The 18,384-nt window shown below is 47.3% G+C and overlaps 5 protein-coding genes across 7 annotated transcripts; 3 read left to right on the top strand and 2 right to left on the bottom strand.

Annotated features, from left to right (window-relative positions):
- Window positions 1-2: 2 nt before the first annotated feature.
- Window positions 3-6,776, bottom strand: LOC136183679 (structural maintenance of chromosomes protein 1A-like). Its single transcript, XM_065970400.1, has 43 exons — window positions 6,538-6,776; window positions 6,076-6,176; window positions 5,982-6,021; window positions 5,841-5,927; window positions 5,713-5,780; window positions 5,558-5,648; window positions 5,429-5,506; window positions 5,262-5,369; window positions 5,103-5,207; window positions 4,934-5,019; window positions 4,834-4,882; window positions 4,651-4,767; window positions 4,407-4,576; window positions 4,310-4,354; window positions 4,030-4,243; window positions 3,828-3,971; window positions 3,713-3,780; window positions 3,579-3,639; window positions 3,417-3,512; window positions 3,308-3,366; window positions 3,211-3,250; window positions 3,053-3,127; window positions 2,910-2,993; window positions 2,782-2,847; window positions 2,595-2,728; window positions 2,451-2,541; window positions 2,367-2,397; window positions 2,224-2,309; window positions 2,092-2,169; window positions 1,951-2,034; window positions 1,841-1,897; window positions 1,710-1,772; window positions 1,577-1,663; window positions 1,440-1,508; window positions 1,274-1,386; window positions 1,060-1,167; window positions 936-996; window positions 828-881; window positions 724-773; window positions 588-662; window positions 452-521; window positions 273-386; window positions 3-169 (listed from the first exon to the last, which is right to left on the bottom strand). The coding sequence occupies exons 1-43, from the start codon at window positions 6,721-6,723 to the stop codon at window positions 110-112; spliced, it is 3,723 nt and encodes a 1,240-aa protein (XP_065826472.1). The 5' UTR covers window positions 6,724-6,776; the 3' UTR covers window positions 3-109.
- Window positions 6,777-7,362: 586 nt separating this feature from the next.
- On the top strand, window positions 7,363-9,208 carry LOC136200387 (uncharacterized). 2 transcript variants are annotated; one of them, XM_065990772.1, is made up of 4 exons: window positions 7,363-7,569; window positions 7,646-7,755; window positions 7,835-7,892; window positions 7,953-9,208. In XM_065990772.1, the coding sequence occupies exons 2-4, from the start codon at window positions 7,702-7,704 to the stop codon at window positions 8,792-8,794; spliced, it is 954 nt and encodes a 317-aa protein (XP_065846844.1). In that variant the 5' UTR covers window positions 7,363-7,569; window positions 7,646-7,701; the 3' UTR covers window positions 8,795-9,208. The 2 variants fall into 2 exon arrangements, with proteins under 2 accessions (XP_065846844.1, XP_065846843.1); XM_065990771.1 differs by lacking the exon at window positions 7,646-7,755 and having other exon boundaries at window positions 7,367-7,569.
- A 2,004-nt stretch (window positions 9,209-11,212) lies between these two features.
- Window positions 11,213-16,726, bottom strand: LOC136200226 (equilibrative nucleoside transporter 4-like). 2 transcript variants are annotated; one of them, XM_065990580.1, is made up of 11 exons: window positions 16,209-16,726; window positions 16,072-16,146; window positions 15,701-16,021; window positions 15,457-15,653; window positions 15,139-15,385; window positions 14,324-15,092; window positions 13,769-14,217; window positions 13,644-13,707; window positions 13,479-13,575; window positions 12,462-13,414; window positions 11,213-12,398 (listed from the first exon to the last, which is right to left on the bottom strand). In XM_065990580.1, exons 1-6 carry the CDS (start codon window positions 16,681-16,683, stop codon window positions 14,944-14,946), a joined length of 1,464 nt encoding a protein of 487 aa, XP_065846652.1. In that variant the 5' UTR covers window positions 16,684-16,726; the 3' UTR covers window positions 11,213-12,398; window positions 12,462-13,414; window positions 13,479-13,575; window positions 13,644-13,707; window positions 13,769-14,217; window positions 14,324-14,943. The 2 variants fall into 2 exon arrangements, with proteins under 2 accessions (XP_065846652.1, XP_065846651.1); XM_065990579.1 differs by having other exon boundaries at window positions 11,213-13,414.
- On the top strand, window positions 12,434-14,776 carry LOC136200224 (patched domain-containing protein 3-like). Its single transcript, XM_065990577.1, has one exon. It carries the CDS (start codon window positions 12,534-12,536, stop codon window positions 14,733-14,735), a length of 2,202 nt encoding a protein of 733 aa, XP_065846649.1. The 5' UTR covers window positions 12,434-12,533; the 3' UTR covers window positions 14,736-14,776.
- LOC136200225 (alpha-L-fucosidase-like) lies at window positions 16,252-18,384 on the top strand (the record flags this gene model as incomplete). The annotated part of the gene is given in 4 exon segments (XM_065990578.1): window positions 16,252-16,809; window positions 16,864-17,280; window positions 17,340-17,862; window positions 17,916-18,384. Coding segments are annotated over 4 exon segments (1,494 nt in total), but the record flags the coding sequence as incomplete, so codon positions are not given.

Genomic DNA, 18,384 nt, shown 5'->3' with positions numbered 1-18,384 from the left:
GATTTTTCAAAACAGCATGTTATTCTTTAATATTCAAATCATAAACTCAGGTCACTACGTTTTGTTCATCACATCATGCACACAGTAATTTAGCTCAGACTTGACGTCGCTAATAACGGCTCAGATCCAGTGTAAGAAGAGAACTAACAGGACCACGCTGACCGCCAAGCTAACAAAAAAGACTTACTAGTTCAAGGGTACAAATACTAAATAAGGTCGCGAGCGTGCAGCGGCAAAGAAAAATCTACAGACGCGGTGTGCATGAATCTCACCTCTGCTGTGACTCCGACGAGAGCGTCGCTTTGCTGAAACGCCTCCAGTTTGAGGGAGATGATGATGCACTGGAGGCTGCCGTCCCTCGTCTCTTCTTTGATGTAGTGAGCCAACTGTGCACACGAAAAAAACATGCTGAGTGATCTCAGAGTAGTGCTGCAGTGCAGTATGCTCTTGCCTTGCCCACGTTGTCCTTGTCAAGCGCGGCGTCAACTTCGTCCAGAACGAACAGGCGAGGATGATGAACGCTAAAGAAATAAGATTAACATGAGGCAGTGCCGGTATTTTTAGAGACATAATCTTTCATTTTTTACCTTTTCAAGGCAAAGACAAGTGCCAGAGCCGAGATGGACTTCTCTCCGCCGGATAAATCCTTCATTGGTAAAAAACTAAATAAAGCAAAATAAATTCTCATCTCGCCCCTTATGCGCTCTTGCGCTGAGTACCCACCTTTTTCCAGGAGGAATGCAATGGTAGTTGACTGCTCCAAGATAAGGCTCCTAGAAGTTACGAATTGACTATTCTACTATGAGATAAGGGCATCTGTGAACTACCTCGGGATCGTCAGCAAATAGAACAGCTTGAGCGCCCGGTTCTGCCCAGATTTTCTACCGAGGAGAGGCTTGATCGCTCCGAGCCACCAAAAATGAAAAGAAACGTACCTTATAAATGACGTTGACCTTGTCCTTGATTATCTCAAACGCTTCCATGAACTTCTCGCGCCTGTAGAAAGGAAAGAAATCGTAAAAAAAGAGAGGGAAAACTGCTTCGGTCGTTTTTCCGTGCCTTGTCGCTTTCACGCGTTCAAATTCGACTTTCGCTTTCTTAGATTGTTCGAGAGCGCCGGTATGGCTTCGTTCCGCTTTATCATACCGCTCAATAGCTTCTTTGACTCTGCAAATAAATTACACCAGATCCTTTATAGCAGCACAGCAATTCTCGTTTCGCGTTGGTAAAAAAATTCTCCCTAAGGCCACCCCCTACGTCATTCTATGCATACTTGTCTTCGGCGTGTGTGTCATACGACCCCAGTTCCTGTAGAGAGCTTTCCAAGTTCACGATATCCGCATTCTTTTCGGCGATCCACTGGTCTAGCGGTCGTCTGTCGCCTCTCTACGAGAAAGACACTTTTTACACACAAACATGTAGCAAAAACGAAAATAAACTCGAAGTTTTTCCAGCCGACTGTAGTCAATTTCGATGACAGATTCCTGCCGATAGACAGCTCGCGCTTCCTGACCAAAAAAAGAGAGAATTTTTAAAATTAAGTACAACAGTTTTCAAAAAAGGGGAGAAACAGTACCTTGCTACTGGCTAATGTATCGTCGTCTGCAGAGGCCGCCGTAGACGCCGTGGCGGAACTAGAGCCAGCCGACGTCCCAACGTCGATCTGCAAAAAAGCAGTGAAGACATTCGACAAGGCAGGAAGCACGTACGTGATCTCCCAGCGGGACGTCGTCAAATGATCCTTCCAGCATAGGAAGTGGGATTCCCTCCAGCTAAAGATAAAAAAATGCTCGTTATGTTTGACTAGACACAATTTTAATTGGGTCAAAATTCGAATTGCCTTGCACGTTTTGAGGATGTGATGGCGAGCGGCTCGTTTTTCGTCCAGATGTCTCAGCTAATCATAAGTATTCATCACGTAAAATGAATCACTTTGTTCTAGATTCGTACCACGGCCTGCAGTCGTCTCTCCGCTTCGGCAATCGCCCTCAGACTGCCCTTGATAGCTTCTCGCGCTCTCTTCAGCGCATCTTCCTGTGAAAAAAATCAAACGTTAGTCTTCGCATTAAGCTTAGGATATTTTGCCCTTACTTTCTCATTCTGCTCCTCTTTCAGCTCATCGCGCTTTTTCACAGCTTCAGCGAGACTGCTCTTCAAATCTTTTATCGTCTATTGTTTTGTATCAAGAAAGAGGCAGTACTCTTTCTTAGTTCTACGTCATACCGCTTGCAATTGAGCCGCCGCAACTCGTGCCTTGTCCACGTCTTTCTCGCAGGTGCGAATGTCCGTCTCCGCCTTCTGAATGACACCTAAAAATGACGAAAAAAAGTGCTGGAACATTGCAAACGGTTTCGCTCCATCTCTACTTTCAGCATCACTCTTCTTCAAATAGCTAAGCTGCAAACGAGAATTAAAATCCCTTTGCGCGTACTTCAATAAATTAAACTTGCCTGTTGACTAAAATTGGCGATTCGCGCCTTGCAGTCCTTCACTCTTGTCATCTTCTCTTCGTGAACTTTCAACGCTCCCTTTTCAAACTCCCTGAAAATGCTCTTCACCACCCACAATCCCGCTCGCTTGCTACGTAAACCAACCTGATATTTCTGACTCCGATTTCCTCACAAAAATCGGAGAATTGTTCGTCCTCGACCCTATTCAACTGCTCTTGCAATCGCTCGATCTCGCCTTCTCGACTTTGGAATTGCCGTCGTAAATCCTCGACGTCCGACTAGAAAAAAAAGCCTAGCTCTTACAAGCAGAGAGTTTTCTTTCGCCTCTCACCTTGAGTTTCTCGACGCCCTTCTTGGCAGCTGTGATTTCTCGCTTAGAACGCACGTTGTCTTCGTCCTAAAGACAGACGGAATTCAAATCTAACACGAAATGACAATTAACTTATTAGTTAAACGCACGGTTTTCTTCAGGTCGTTTTCAATGAAATTTCGCCTCTGAACGAGATCGTTCAATCGAGCGTTCACGTCATCGAGATTGGGCATCTAAAAACGAACAAACCACACCTCTCTAATTAAAACATAAATGCAAAACGAAAGTCTACCTGAACGCGATTTCGCACCACTTGACGAACGCGTTCAAACGCGGCCGTCGTTTTTCGTCTCAACTGATCCACCGTCTATTAATTAATTAATTAATTAATTAATTAATTAATTAATAGCTAATTATTCATTGGTCAACGAAGACACTTCTGTCGCTCACCCCTTCTTCGAATCGCCTTGCCTTGCTTCTCAATTCGCGACTACAAATTGTAGATAAGTCAGACAGGATCCTCCCAGTCACGCACACAAGAAAATACCTTATTCCTCCACTGACGCCACCGTATTCATAGAGCATGACGCCATTGTAAGCAACAACCTGGGGAAAAGGACACTGTGTAGACAAACGTTCGTGTGGTGTTTATTTACGTTTCTCCTCCTGCCGCCCGCTCCAAAAGCCACCCGTTTCGCCTGGTCGACCGTCTCGCATACCATGACGTTGCCGAGACAAAACTGCACGGCTTTCTATCGAAGGAGGAGGAGGAGGAAGAGTCTAAGAGAACGCAAACACGTGGACGATCGAGAAAAGACCTGCACGTCTTGCGGACTGAACTCGACGCAATCGATTAGAAGCTTGGCGTTGGGAATGGATCTGAAAAGAAAAACACGATTTTTTAATAATAATGACGATGATGATAATAATAATGGAAAGATAATCCAGACACCTCAATTTGTTGTCGATAGGCGTCGCCTTGAGACTGGACAGAGGCAAGAAAGTCTCGACGTCGAGTTGCTAAACAAATCAATGAAATCCTTCCAATTGTTTTGCGTCAATCTGACCTGTTCTTTTAAGTGGCGTACGCACGTCTTCGCCGTTTCGTCCGTATCGACGACAATCGCGTCCATGTAGCTTATCAATGCCTTAGTCAACGCCAATTTGTATCTCTCGTGTCGCGGCTTGCACAATTCGTACATTCGACCGTACTGAAAAAAAATAATCCATAACCTAATCTCGTATGTATGTTTTTTTGCTCTCTCTTACAACTCCAGGACAAAGACCCTTCAGTTTCTCCACAGTCTCGAGGCGTCTTTGCATTCGCTCCTCTTCTCGTCGATCGACCTGAACGTCGGCCAATCGTCTCGCCAATTCGTCGTGCTTGTTGCGCAACTCCGCCTCTTCTTCGTCTAACTTAGCGAGATCGCTTTCCAGCTGAGCCAACGTTCCGCGAACGCGATCCGTCTCCTCTTTATTGACACTGGGAAAGAAGAAAAAAACATAATAGGCCTGAAACACTCGCTTCAGATGCCCCTCTCCCACTTACTCCAAATAGTCATTCAGTCTCTTCCTGTGCCTCTTCAAATTCTCACTAAAGAGATTTGCTTGCAATGCATGTACGTCTCCCCGAAAGTGCGCTTTACAAGTGATTTTTCAATTGTTCGACGTGCTCCTCTTCTGATCGAAGTCGCGCTTCGTCGCGTTCGAGCCGCATCTCGGCCGATTGCCGCTCTCGTCTCAACTCCTCCAGCTCGTCGTTCACTTTCGCCGTGCGACGACTCACGTTCTCCTTAATTTCGCGATAGGCTCGAACCTGAAGAAGAAGAAGAAAAAGGAGAGAGTGAGCCAGTCAACATTTTTTTTTTATTTCAAACGTCTCCCCCTTACCTGACCGTCTTCCAGGCTAACTCGTATTCGTTCTTCCTGACTCTCCGTCATCATTTCCCCTTCGAGCTCTTCGAGTTGACGCTTCGATTCGTTCATCGCTCTTTCCATCGTCGTTTGCTAGACCCCCGAAAAAGAAATCGCACGCCGTATTAGTGTCAAGTTCGCTGTATTGGGGGGAGAAACCATTTCGCTTTTTCTTTCTCGCTCCTCTCTGGCGTCGTTGCACTTTTTCCTGCACATCGAGCACGACATCGTTTGATAGAATCAAATCGTAGAAACTCACGTCAGATCTTTCTTTCTTCTCTCGTAGTACTCCAATTTCTTGGTTTCCTTTGAATGCTGCGCCATGAGCCCGTCTAGTTCTTCCTCCTGTAGAAATTCAAAGCATTTTAATTTTTTAGCATAATAATTATATACGAACTACGGGGTACGATGCTTGTGATTGAGATTACCTCTTTCTTAATTCCTTGCTGAAGCGAGCCAATTTTTCCAGCAAATTTTCCAAAGTTCGCTTTCTTTTCTGCCAAATTCTTGACTAGCTTTTCCTGATCCTTTTTCTAAAAGAAGAGAAGTCCATTAATTTAAAACGCTAATTCGTCTTCCAGCTTTACAATTTCGTCCACCGACGCTTTCGCTCTTGTCTTCTCATTTTTCAACGTTTCAATCGATTCTTCGACTTGAGAAAGCTTCGCCACTTCAACAGCCAATCTCGTATTATCCTGGAAGCGAAACGAGAAGAAGAGCGTTCAAAGTATCGATAATTTTAATCTAAGCGCACTTTGGATTTCAATAGATCGCCGTAACGATCTGCAAGCTCTTTATTCGCTTTCGCTTCTCTTCTTCCTATGTAGGCACTCTACAAAACATTCGTCAATAGACACTGGGATAAATAATTATTTCAATCTACCTTCTTTGCTTCCATGGTATCTTGGACTACCTTTTCGGCTTTGTTCCACTCGTCTCGTTTCTGGTTGTACTGAGGTATCTCTTCGGCAGATCTGCGAAAAATTACAAATGAAGTCATTTCCTTATGTATTTTTCTCTCTTTTCTTTTCATCGCACCCGCTTATTTTCTCCAAAAGAACCGTCACTTCTTCTGGATCCTTCATGGCAATCTTTTCCACTTCACCCTGCGCAAATTAAAAATAATCAGATCCGATTTTTTTTAACATCGTTTCGGCGGTCAAAACCTGATATATAAGAAAATTTGAGTTTCGTCCATTGGCATCGATTCCGAGCTCTCTCAACTGACGATTATACGCTTCAGCGCTCACAGTCTAAAGAAAACCACCAGTTAATAAATAAAAAGTAAGAAACTTCATACTAAACACCTTTCCGTTAAGTTTGTATGTCATCCCTGAGCGAGTGATTCTATGAACCAAAGAGCGCTCCTAAGGTAACTAGAAAAAAAATTGCGTTTCCTACTGTCGTCTCAAATGAATTTCTGTGTCGTCGAGAAAACAGACTGCGGAGACGAAGGCGAGCTCGTCTACAGGATTTCCGCTCGGCGCGCCGTGTATCAAATCCTGTCGAAAGAGAGAACGTCGTTTTTAATTAATTTTTGAAAAATCGATTCTCTGGGAGAGCTCCGGTTATATAATATCAATATTGACTTCAGTTTTGAGAAGTGGTGCTGATCGAACAGCTCAGAAACGGATTTATTTGCGATCTAAGCTTTCGCGCGCTTCGATGCTTATTGTTACGGCTTTTATGAACGTCAAGGCACGGCCTCGCGACGACTTCGTAATCCAACTACGCTATCCTGAAGAGTATTTCTACTACACCAAAGTTTCTTTAGAGTGGCTATCTTTTAGCTAGCTCACTTTTGAGTGAGCGAACCGCTGTGCCGTAAGTATTAACGAAGATGCAAAAGTGGCTTTCTCTTACTGTCGCGTGTTTCACACGCAGGTTGCCCGTTCTTTCGCCAAAAACGAAGCTGATGGCGTCCATAAGATTCGACTTGCCGCTTCCGTTCGGACCCACGATGCCTTGAAAGTCGCGAAAGGGACCGATGCGGTGAAGGCCCCTGTAGCTCTTGAAGTTTTGCACTTCCAGAAGTCGCAGCAAACCCATAGCAAGCGCCTCTCGTGTGCAACGCAAGGAGAAATTGCTCGTCCGATACGCGCCTGAAAGGACGCAAGAGTTTTAGCGTACGTTAGGTATCAACACCAGATCTCTGAGCTCACCAGCTCACTACGTCTGCTCACTACAGGGCTCACTAAAAAAATGCAGGGGGGAGGGGGAGAGGGCGAAGCCCCGCGCGCCCTGGTGTTCAGGAACAAACTCTCATCCTGAACTCTCATAAACTCATGAAGTCAGAGACTTCTACGATTCATGAATCGAAAAAATCAAATACAGTCTCACTGCTGCTAACGGCAGTTTTCTGGATGTTCTCTTCTTAGACTTCGCGTGATAGAAGCCTAAAAAGCCAACGGCGAAGCCATCTAAACGCTAGCCTCGCAAGCCAGGCCCTCCGAGCAGTTCGCGAGAGTATTCGTTGGGCTTAGCGCGCGAGGTTTGGGGGCGCGGCGGCTCTCACTGCTCGGAGGAGTGAGAGCCGCCGCGCCCCCAAACCTCGCGCGCTAAGCCCAACGAATACTCTCGCGAACTGCTCGGAGGGCCTGGCTTGCGAGGCTATCTAAACGCGAACTCAACCTGGTAGTCTACGTATACTGACGTCATAGCATCGTATATAATCGATCGTCCGCGCAGACTCTTTCAAAGTACACTATACTACGCCCTGTACTACTGCCTATTCTGTTCCGGCCGATGGCGACACTTTTCATCATTTTTCAAGTCGTGCATTTTATGAGTGCACTTCTGTTTCACGGTTGTGACTGTGCGTGCCAAACTCAAACTCTGGTTTCATCGTCGGGCCCAACTGTATGCATGCCTTATGAAACGTTCGCAGACATGAAGGTGAACGAACGGCAGTTTACATGTGTTTTGTTTCTACTGAGTTGCCCCTATAACTTTGAAGCTGTCCTCTTTCTAGAAAAAAAAACAGGACGGACGTGGTACTAGGGAGACGTAGGATATTGCCCGGAAGAAATGGTACCAAACTTCCCTTTGGTACCATTTCTTCCGGGCAATCCTACGCCGCAGGTATGCACTGGCAGAGATTCCGCCCTTATGATAATATCGGTGTGCGCGCGGAGGTGCCTTACCAACGTTATGCTTTTAGAAAGGCGGCCCGGGCAACGACAGTGAAGAAATTCGAAACCAGTTAAGAAATCTGCAAGGCAAACTTAATTTTAATTAAGCCGCATGTGCTCTACTATACTGTACTGTGCCTGATGCAGATGTCGTCTCGGCGTCTATTTCCAATGAAACCAATTGTTCCTGCGTTGCCATTGAAAGAAAACTCTCCCAAGCTATGAACATGATTGATAGCCTGAAGATTGATTTGACAGGCGATACGGCGTCATTACCGGGTAGAACGTGTCGCGACATCGTTCAGAAACGACCGAGAGCGCCGAACGGCGTCTACTGGATTTCGCAGGGCGAAAACAGCGCGCCCTACCGAGTTTTCTGCGATATGACGACAGACGGCGGCGGGTGGACGTTGGTAACGGTAATCAAGGCTAACAACGGAATCGACGAAAGAAAGTATCCAATCAATGGAATGAACGAAGAGAATTTATTGGCCGATCGCGTTGACGATTGGGCGAGCTTGAGCCGGGTGAAACTAAATGCCATTCACAACTGGCATGACGATTCCATACTGCGAGTCTACGTCTACGAATCGATCTCGCAATATCCGACGACGTATTATCTTCAGAAGACAAACTACAACGACAGTTTCGACATTTTCTACGCCATTCGTTACGTTCCTACGTGGGGCGTGAGATCAAACGTCGACTACAGAATCAACTTGTACAGACACGGTCTACTCCATACCTACAATTCGTCAGCGCACAGTTTCACCGATACGACCATTGACAAAGTCATGAAGCATTTTGAAGATCATTTTGTGACAGTAGACGGGGTTCAGTACACCGTTAGTCGACATGGCATTGTTGGTGACGCTTTTGAGAGTGCCTGCGAGTGGCTGTTTGGTTTTCGTTCAGAGGTCGCCACGTCGACTGGTATCAATTGTCATTTTGACGACGCAGAGGCCTTCGCCAAACTTTGGATCAAATAACTCTGACTGCTTCCTAACTTGGCTCCTACATGTATAGCTGCTGAATTCAAAAAACAGAGATTACCTACTAGCACAGCACAGAACAAGCAAACTGAGCAATAAAGTGACGAAATAAAAAAGCTGTGAATAGTGTAGTAACTACTACTACGTATAGAGTAATACTTCCTGGTGCCGCAGATAATTAAATAGCTTAGTTAGACTACATATCCACATCGTGAAGTTGCAGGGCAAAAATCAGCCCGTCATTGTCTAATCTGTATTGCCTAACTACTCTCACATGACTACTACCTAAAGCAGAGCTTTTACTCTGCCTATTATCGTTTCACATATGAAGTTGGCAAATAAATTTGTGAACTGGTGCCCTGGGGCCTCGACGCTATGGTGAACAAAATCGAATCGCGATTGTTTCTCCCATGGTATCACGTATTTAGTCAGGACAAAATTGTCCCCAGTTGAGGAAAAAGCATCGATACCGCATGGCACCGTGCTCTCATTCGGAGTGTATCTCTTTAAAATTTTGAGAGCTATTTCAAAGCATGGCATCCAATTCTGAAGCAGAGACAACGCACGTAAATTTTGCGTCGGATCCACCTCAGACTGAAGGTCGATGAAACTGAGCTGTTTCAAATGCCGAAAGACGAGCTGGAGTGGCGCATCTCTCTTGAATACCGACGACGGAATATCGAATTCGGCTGGACGAGGATATTGCAAATGGGGAGCATACCAGGCACCGACGAAGAAGTGCAGAATTGATATGCCATGGTCTTTTCCAAGACGAAGAGCCACCTCATAGGCGATGAGACCGCCCATGCTATGACCGTAGAAAGCGACTTTGCACTCTATTACTAGTGGCAGTACGGCGTCCACTGCTGCCGAGATAAGACCGTCTAAATTGCCTATGCACGCCTCGGTTTGTCGTCCTTCCCATCCCAGAAATCGTATGACAGTCACGCCAATGCCGCTGTCTTCCAGAAGTTTTCCCCACTGCGCGTAAGCAGATACGCCTGCGGCATTCGGAGGAAAGCATATAAGGTAGCAAAGTGTCTTGTCCTTGTCAGGGTTGTTCAAAGTGTATCTCCACAAATTTTGATCTGATTTTTCGCCTTGAATTTCTTCTCCTTTCGCGGTTGCTCGATTTTGACTCAACTTGACTACAATATCGACTAGGAAATTCAGATTGCACTGGTCGTTTAGCATTCGAACTGGAGGTACGACGACGTCGAATGCAAGCTGAATTCGATCACTCATTTCCGTAGCCATATTCGATTCAAATCCGATGGAAACCAAAGGCGCGTTTAATGGCATGCACCTCGTCCATGCCCAGGCTGGCTCCGAACCACGTAGAAAGTGTTCACATTTAAATAGTCAAGCACAGTGTGTGCTGTGGGGTCAGTGGTGAGAAGAGCGGGATCCTTCTACACAGGTACACGTAGACTGCTTGCCTTATACCTACGTTATGCCTTTAGAAAGGCGACCCCGGCAACGAAAGTGAAGAAATTCGAAACCAGCTGAGAGACCTGCAAGGTAAATTTACAGAAGCCACGTGTAATGAATGTTTATTTTTATTTATTACTAATACATCATGATGCCAGATGTCGTCTCGGCGTCCATTTCCAATGAAACCAACTGTTCCTGCGTTGCCGTCGAAAGAAAACTCTCCCAAGCTATGAACATGATTGATAGCCTGAAGATTGGTTTGACAGGCGATACGGCGCCATTATCAGGTAGAACGTGCCGCGACATCGTTCAGAAACGACCGAGAGCGCCGAACGGCGTCTACTGGATTTCGCAAGGCGAAAACAGCGCGCCCTACCGAGTTTTCTGCGACATGACGACAGACGGCGGCGGATGGACGTTGGTAACGGTAATCAAGGCAATCAACGGAAATGACGAAAAAGAGTATCCAGTCAATGGAATGAACGAAGAGAATTTATTGGCCGATCGCGTTGACGATTGGGCGAGCTTGAGTCGGGTGAAAATGAATGCCATTCACAACTGGCATAACGATTCCATACTGCGAGTCTATCACGGAATATCCGACGACGTATTATCTTCAGAAGACAAACTACGGCGACAGTTTCAACATTTTCCAAGCCATTCGTCACGTTCCTACCTGGGGCGTGAGATCAAACGTCGACTACAGAATGAACTTGTACAGACACGGCTTACTCCATCCCTACAATTCGTCAGCGCACAGTTTCACCGATGCGACCATTGACAAAGTCATGACGCATTTCAACAATCACTTTGTAACGGTAGACGGAGTTCAGTACACAGTTAGTGGAAATGGCATTGTGGGTGACGCTTTTTCGCCGACGGGCTGCGAGTGGGTGCTTCGTTTAAGTTCAGCTGGGGCCTCGACTTCAGCGAGTATCAATTGTCATGGAGACGATCCAGAGCCCTTCGTAAAACTTTGGATCAAATGACTGGAACTGTAATCCCCGGAACTGGACTACGTACCGAAAGTTTAAAAAACATACTATTGTCTGCATGTATCAATTTATGTTTGGCCTGTTTATCTATCGTTCACTAGAAATAGAAAACCTGCTGCGTCCTATCTTTCTTCGAGCAGCTTCTAACGAGTTCCTGCGAGTGGCTGTTAGGTTTTCGTTCAGGGGTCGCCACTTCGACTGGTATCAATTGTCATTTTGACGACGCAGAGGCCTTCGCCAAACTTTGGATCAAATAACTCTGACTGCTTCCTAACTTGGCTCCTACATGCATAGCTGCTGAATTCAACAAAACAGAGATTACCTACTAGCACAGCACAGAACAAGCAAACTGCATGAGGTACACTTCCTCATGTCGCAGATAAGAATCCATAAAAAAGTCGCCAGGGCCGCGGCCTCGCGCGTTAGATATGCATAGCGCCCTAAGGCATGGCCCTAAGGCAGTCCCTGACGCTCCCTGACAACAATTACAATTGTAGGTGCCCGATAGACACACACTCTCTCTCTAAGGCTCTGGACACACCTACGGTCTGAAACTCGAGATGGAGATACCGGTATCGGCCGATTGCCCGCCGGCAATAGACGACAGAAACGCCAGCAGGTACGATTTCGTCCATCGCAATCTGAAGAAGTTGTTCAGTCGTTACGGTCGCCTCGTCGGACGCCGTCCCGTCCCGTTCATCGTCACGCCGATTATCGTATCGGCTCTTCTTGGCATCGGACTCATTCGTATCGAAACGAACTCGGACATCGAGCACCTGTTCACGCCGTCGAACGGGGCGGCGAAAGACGAACGAAAACTCGTCGAAACGCTTTTCCCCATGAATGACTCGATCGAGTTTTCATCCACGAGATTGTCGACTCTCGGCACGTACGGTCGCGTGATCGTCGAACCGCGGCTCGCCGTAGACGTCGGCGGCATGAATTCGCCGAAAATCGTCGACGAGATCTTGAAACTGAACGAGTTTATCCAAACAAAAGTGACGGCGACAAACGGAAACGTTACCAGCTTTTTCTCCGATCTCTGCACCCGGAAAGAAGCAAACGTAACGACGTCAGACGAAAACGTCACCAGTGCCAGCGGCTTCGATGATCTCTACGCCAAGGAAGAAACCATACTGGCGCGATGCAATTCCGATCCTCTAATCGAGCTTCTAATAGAGAACCGAACGAAATACGAGACGCTCGACTTTCTTTTTCCCGTCACAGAATCGAACCTGTTCCTCGGTCGAAGCGTATCGGCAGAACTAACGAGCCAGCGACGGGTAGCGAGCGTTTCTGCTCTGTCCATGACCTACTGGCTTCGCGACACTCATCTCAGTCGGTATTGGGAAGAAGAGTTCGTCGAAAAAATCAACTCGTATCGCTCCGACCTCATTTGCGTTCGTCCCTTTACGTCGAACTCCTTGGGAGACGAATTGGCGGCCAACGTCGAATCTATCTTTGTCAGTTTCGTCATAGCCTTCACTCTTCTAATCACGTTCGCTTGCACGTCACTGGTCATGATCGACTGGGTTCGAACGAAACCCATGGTCGGCATGCTAGGCGTTCTGTCTCCGGCTCTCGCTATATTGGCTTCATTTGGCCTCCTAGCCCTTGCCGGCGTTCAGTTTTCGAACGTCGTACGCACCGTACCGTTTCTCGTTCTGGGAATCGGCGTCGACGACATGTTCATTCTAATCGAAGGCTACCGGCATACCAGCCCGCGCCAGTCCGTGCCCGAACGCATGGCCGATACGTTGGCTGACGCTGGAATGTCAATAACAATTACGTCCATCACTGATTTCATAGCCTTTGGTATTGGAGGAATCACCGTGTTTCCAGCCGTGTTTGACTTCTGCATCTACGCGGCGGTTGCCGTCTTGTTCGACTACATCTTCCAGATAACCTTCTTTGCCGGTTGGATGGCTCTCGATGCAAGACGGGAAGAGGCGAATCGGCACGCAGCGACATTTCAGGTCGTCTTGCCTAAAAAGTGCAGCGAAGACAAGAGTCGCGCCTACAGAATCTTCTGCAGTGGCGGCGTGCGAAAGGACGGCGAAATCGTCGACGACGAAGAAGAGCATTTGGCGTCGCGTATCGTTCGCGATTGGTACGGCAAATTCGTCGTCAACAAAGCTGTGAAAGTCGTCGTACTGATTCTCTTCTGCGGCTACCTTGGCGCGTCGATCTACGGAATGACTCGAATCAATCAAGGTCTGGAGTTGAAGAACCTGGTTCAGGACGATTCGTACGCTCACGATTTTCTGACACTCGAAGACAGATATTTCGACTCGTACGGTCCACAGGTGCAGTTTGTTATTGGCCGTCCGTTGGAATATTGGAACGCGTCTGTTCGGAAGGACTTAGACGACGTGGTAGAACGCGTTCTCGCGACAGAGTATGCAAGCCCGCCGTACCTTGTCATTTCTTGGTTGAAAGATTTTGAGACGTTTGTTCTCTCGCTTTGGGGCTTGGAAAACTCTACAATACCAAAGCACGTTTTCATGCCATTATTGAGGCAGACGTTTTTGACAGAACCTACTTTCGAAGATTACAAACTTGACATCAATTTCAGCGACGATCAGCAAGAAATCAGTTCGAGTCGACTCTTCGTCCAAACCAACAATTTGATTGATGCCGATCTCGAACGAAAAATGACAGTCAAATGGAGGCGCATTGCAGAAGAAGAAAGTATGACTGCTTACCATCCTGCCTTCGTATTTTTTGACCAGTACATAGCGATTCTTCCCAATACGCTGCAGAACGTCGGAATCGCTCTGGCCGCCATGTTCGTCGTCTCTATATTCATAATTCCGCATCCTTGGGCTGCTTTTCTTATCACAGCCTCCATTGTGACTATCTGCGTTGGCGTTGCCGGTCTCATGGCTTTCTGGTCGGTCAATCTCGATTCGATTTCGATGATAAATATTATTCTCTGCATTGGCTTTTCGGTCGACTTTTCAGCTCACATTTGTTATGCCTTCATGGCATCTAAAAAGGCAACGAGAAATGAAAAGACTGTCGATGCCCTCTATCAACTTGGGTATCCTATTATTCAAGGCGCGATATCTACCATACTGGGCACAATTCCGCTCGCCTTTTCGTCCTCCTATTTGTTTCGAACCTTCTTCAAGACGTTATTTCTCGTCATATGTCTAGGTTTCCTACACGGCTTCGTCATTCTGCCGGTAGTCTTGTCTCTTATTGGTCCCATGAGAAAACCAGCTATTAAAAATGGCAAAACAAAAGAATTCAAAATGCTAGACGTGAAGCCGAAGCACGTCGATTCGTCATTGGTTTTCTCAAGAGAACCTGAAATTTCTGACGTGGTGAACCCGGAGCCCATCGATTCGTCCTTGGTTATTTCGAGAGAAGCAGACTTGAACCCTGAGCAGGCTGATTCGTTATCGGTGGTTGCAACAACGGAGAAAGGTGAAGAATCTCCAGAGAATGTGGTGGCGCAGCAAAAGGACAAGAAAAGCGAAGAGACTGAGATACTGGCTTGTTAGGTTCACAGGGCTGATTGCTTGTAGCTGCTTTTAGCGTAAAGCACGTATGCCTACATTATAGAACCTTCTGATTGAATATAGAATTATTTATGGCATGGCTTTCTCTTCTTGTCTTCCACATATCAAAAGGAAAATGAAAGGAGATGGCGTACAGTCCATCATACCTTCCTCATGAAGTTAATAAAATAAAAGAATAGTGTAGAAAGCGTCAGACGTGCGTGCAATTACTAACACTCACCTGCGTTGAATTAGAAAAGCAGAGATTACCTGGTTCTGAACCGGTAACGTGATTAAGAAGAAACGCGAATGAGGCGCCGGCCGTCAATCCAATGAGCATAATCAACGTCATAAGATTACCTACAGTAAACATTGAATGTTTGTGTGCAAAACTCACATAGCCTACCAGCTAGCTCTCTTCGATTGGGCTCGACCTGAGCCGGAGCAAGAACCATTGACATGCAGCCAAAGTAACCGTTTGTCAGTCCGAAAACGGAGACGAGACCCATCGCTACAAAGGACGTTGATGAACCAAAGAAAGGCATGTTGCACGGCAGAACGCAGAAAAGGAAAAGTGGCAGTAGAATGAATCGCAGGACGGAGGCACTGACGAGATGACCAGGACGCCAGTTGTAGTGCCAGGAACCAATCAGCTGCAAGAAAAAAGTATGTACTGCTATAAAGTGCTAGAGATGACCCAATGAACGAGAATGCACACACTTACGTTGCCAATAAAGTCAAAGAAGTTAAATAGAGCGATGAGAATGACAGGAAGCCATCCGTTGCTAAACCGACCGTCATCATCGCGAATTTCTGTTAGAAGACCGGGGAAAATGAGCAGTGTGAGAAAGTAGGCCAACCCAATAGAGAGCATGTAGAGCCAAATGCGTCGGCTCACCAACAAACGTGCGCGCAGAGCGCCTAAAAAAGATCAGAGATTCAAATCCACAACAACAAACATTTCTTACCTAGAACCCTATCCTTCAGTGGAGACTTTCGTGCAGATTGATGTTTTTGTTTACGATCGATGCTCTCCATCTCGACCGATTCGTCAATATCATCTAGCTTCGCGTATCTCCCCAAACCCATGACTCTATTGCCGGAAGTAGACTTGGCCATTGCCAAGTGATATTTCACAAAGGGACTTCGACGAACGACTTCGTATCCGAGAGCACAGATGAAATTGAACGCCAATGACAAGCCGAAAAACGCGAGAGAACTCGCTCGACAATCAGAAATAGCCGCTTTCGTCACCACCCGATCAATTGACACAATGAGACCAGCGACACCTGTAGGAATGCGTCTCCCGGAAAAACTCCACTAGAAAATCGAAACTCACTTTCGCCTGCCATTATGGCTTGAACGTAGCGCTTTGGAAGCATGCCAGCGAATCCGTAGAAACTCGCCTGCTGCACTAAATAAAAGAACCACGTGACCTACGTCATTTGTTGTGACGCGACGAGAAATTGGACTGACAGCCTCCGGCGAGCGACACTAACGCAATTGCGAAGAGCGTTAACCCGAATGACAACGACGATCCGCGCGTGTCGATACGCGAATTGACGACGAGAACGGTCGCCAAGGCGATCGCAAAGACGACGTAACCGGTGCGAATGCGAGCGCTAAGACCGACGATTCGCAGGAGGAGATTGTTGAGAAAGACGGCGAATAGTGTCGTGTAGAAATAGACGGCTGTCGCGATGAATTCGTACTTCTCGGTCGGATAGACGATCTGGAAGTAGTCGACGCCCGTTATGAAGCTGTTGTAGGGAAAGAGAAAGCCCGTTCCGGCGAGAACGAAGATGATGTAGGCGAGATGCCACTTGTCTCGAGGCTCGTTGCCGCCGATTCTTGATTCGACGAGGTGCCACGTCGAGTCGCTGTCGCTCGTCGTCGTGCCGGCGACGATGTCGCTTTCGCTGCCGTCCGAGGGAGCGACGTTCCTCGACATGCTGGTGCTTTGACACGTTCGCTGAACTCCCGTACGTAAACATGAGTTCATTTCTGCTGCTACGCGCACTATGCTGCACGCTGTCTTTTGCAGCTGCTGCATACGAGCCAACGTGGGAAAGCCTCGGTAGGACTATTTGCCACGTTCTCTTTCTGTTTTTTTAGCAACTGCTTCTTCCAGATGCACGCCCCCTTCCTGATTGGTACGACGACGTGAAATTTGGAGTCTTCATCACTTGGGGTCCATACAGCGTGCCCGCTCACGGAAACGAGTGGTATCTGCAAAGGCTTCTGACAGGCGCCGACGACAACGCCACGCGCATTTGGCATCAGAAAACGTACGGACCCAATTTTAGCTACGCCGACTTTGGACCTCTCTACAAAGCCGAGCTGTGGGATCCGAACGAGTGGGCGCAGCTCTTTCTCGAAGCCGGCATCAAATTTACGATATTTACCGCGAAATTCTGCGACGGTTGGACTCATTGGAAAGCGGCGTCGAAATGGAATTGGAACAGTGTCGACAACGGACCAAGTCGTGACATTGTAGGAGAATTCTCAGCGGCAATCAAAGCAGCAGGAATTCACCTAGGATTCTATTGTAAATAGATTAATTAATTAATTAGTAGAATTATGATTTTGTCACTTTACCTCTTTTAGACTGTAACATTGAATGGGGCAATCCCCTTCTTCCGTGGGACTACGAACACGGACCTGAACCGTACGAAGGCCAAGAGACGTACGTAAACGAAGTTTTTCTTCAAGAACTCAAAGACCTGACCGTCAAATACGAACCCGATCTGATCAACGGCGACTATTGCGTTCTTCTCAACAGCTCCCAATTGAAATCGCCCGACTTTCTCGCCTGGCTCTATAACGAATCCCCCGTCAAAGATCGCGTCATCGTCAACGATCGATGGGGTACCGATTGCCGATGCAAGCACGGAGGCTATTGGACGTGTCGCGATAAATTTCAACCGACGGCGCCCGTCGGTCACAAGTGGACCGATCTCATGACAATGGCAGGGTCGTGGGGCTGGGATCGCTTGGAAACCGACGCCAACTACAAATCGGCAAACGAACTTATTACACTTCTCGTCAACAACGTCGCTCTCGGCGGCAATCTCGCCTTGAACGTTGGACCTCGAGCGGACGGAAAGATTCCGCTTATTATGATGGAAAGGTCAGGACTTATACTTATTTCTTAATTACAAAAACTAGCGTTTTTCTTATTAGACTTCGCGCGATCGGAGCTTGGTTAAAAATCAACGGCGAAGCGATCTACAATACGACAATGTGGCGAAATTTCACCGAGACGGCGCTAACGGAGAGTTTCCGCGTCTACGCCGGCATGAGCAATATCGACTCGAAGCCGCCAGCGCCGGGAAAAAGCGCGGCAACCGTTCTCTATCTCGGTCAAACGAACACAAGCGATGCGTGTGCCCAACTATGCGTGGCGGCGAATTTTACAACCAAATACGGAAAACCGTGTCTCTCGTTCACGTGGCAGGCGAACGACTGCCCTCAGCCTCAGTGGTCGTCTACGTGCTACGGCGAAACCGATACCGATTGGGAGCCCGCTGTCGAGCCCGGCCATACAACCGGAACGCGCCTACTGACTATCTACTACACGGCCGCCAAACGCGAACCGGGCACCGTCTACGCTATTGCTATTGGAACGTTACCGAGTCAGACGACTTTGAGC

This window comes from Oscarella lobularis, chromosome 2 (assembly GCF_947507565.1).
Source record: "Oscarella lobularis chromosome 2, ooOscLobu1.1, whole genome shotgun sequence".
Classification (NCBI taxonomy): Eukaryota; Metazoa; Porifera; class Homoscleromorpha; order Homosclerophorida; family Oscarellidae; genus Oscarella; species Oscarella lobularis.
Note: the sequence above shows the minus strand (reverse complement) of the source record. Positions and strands in the feature narration are given on the sequence as shown.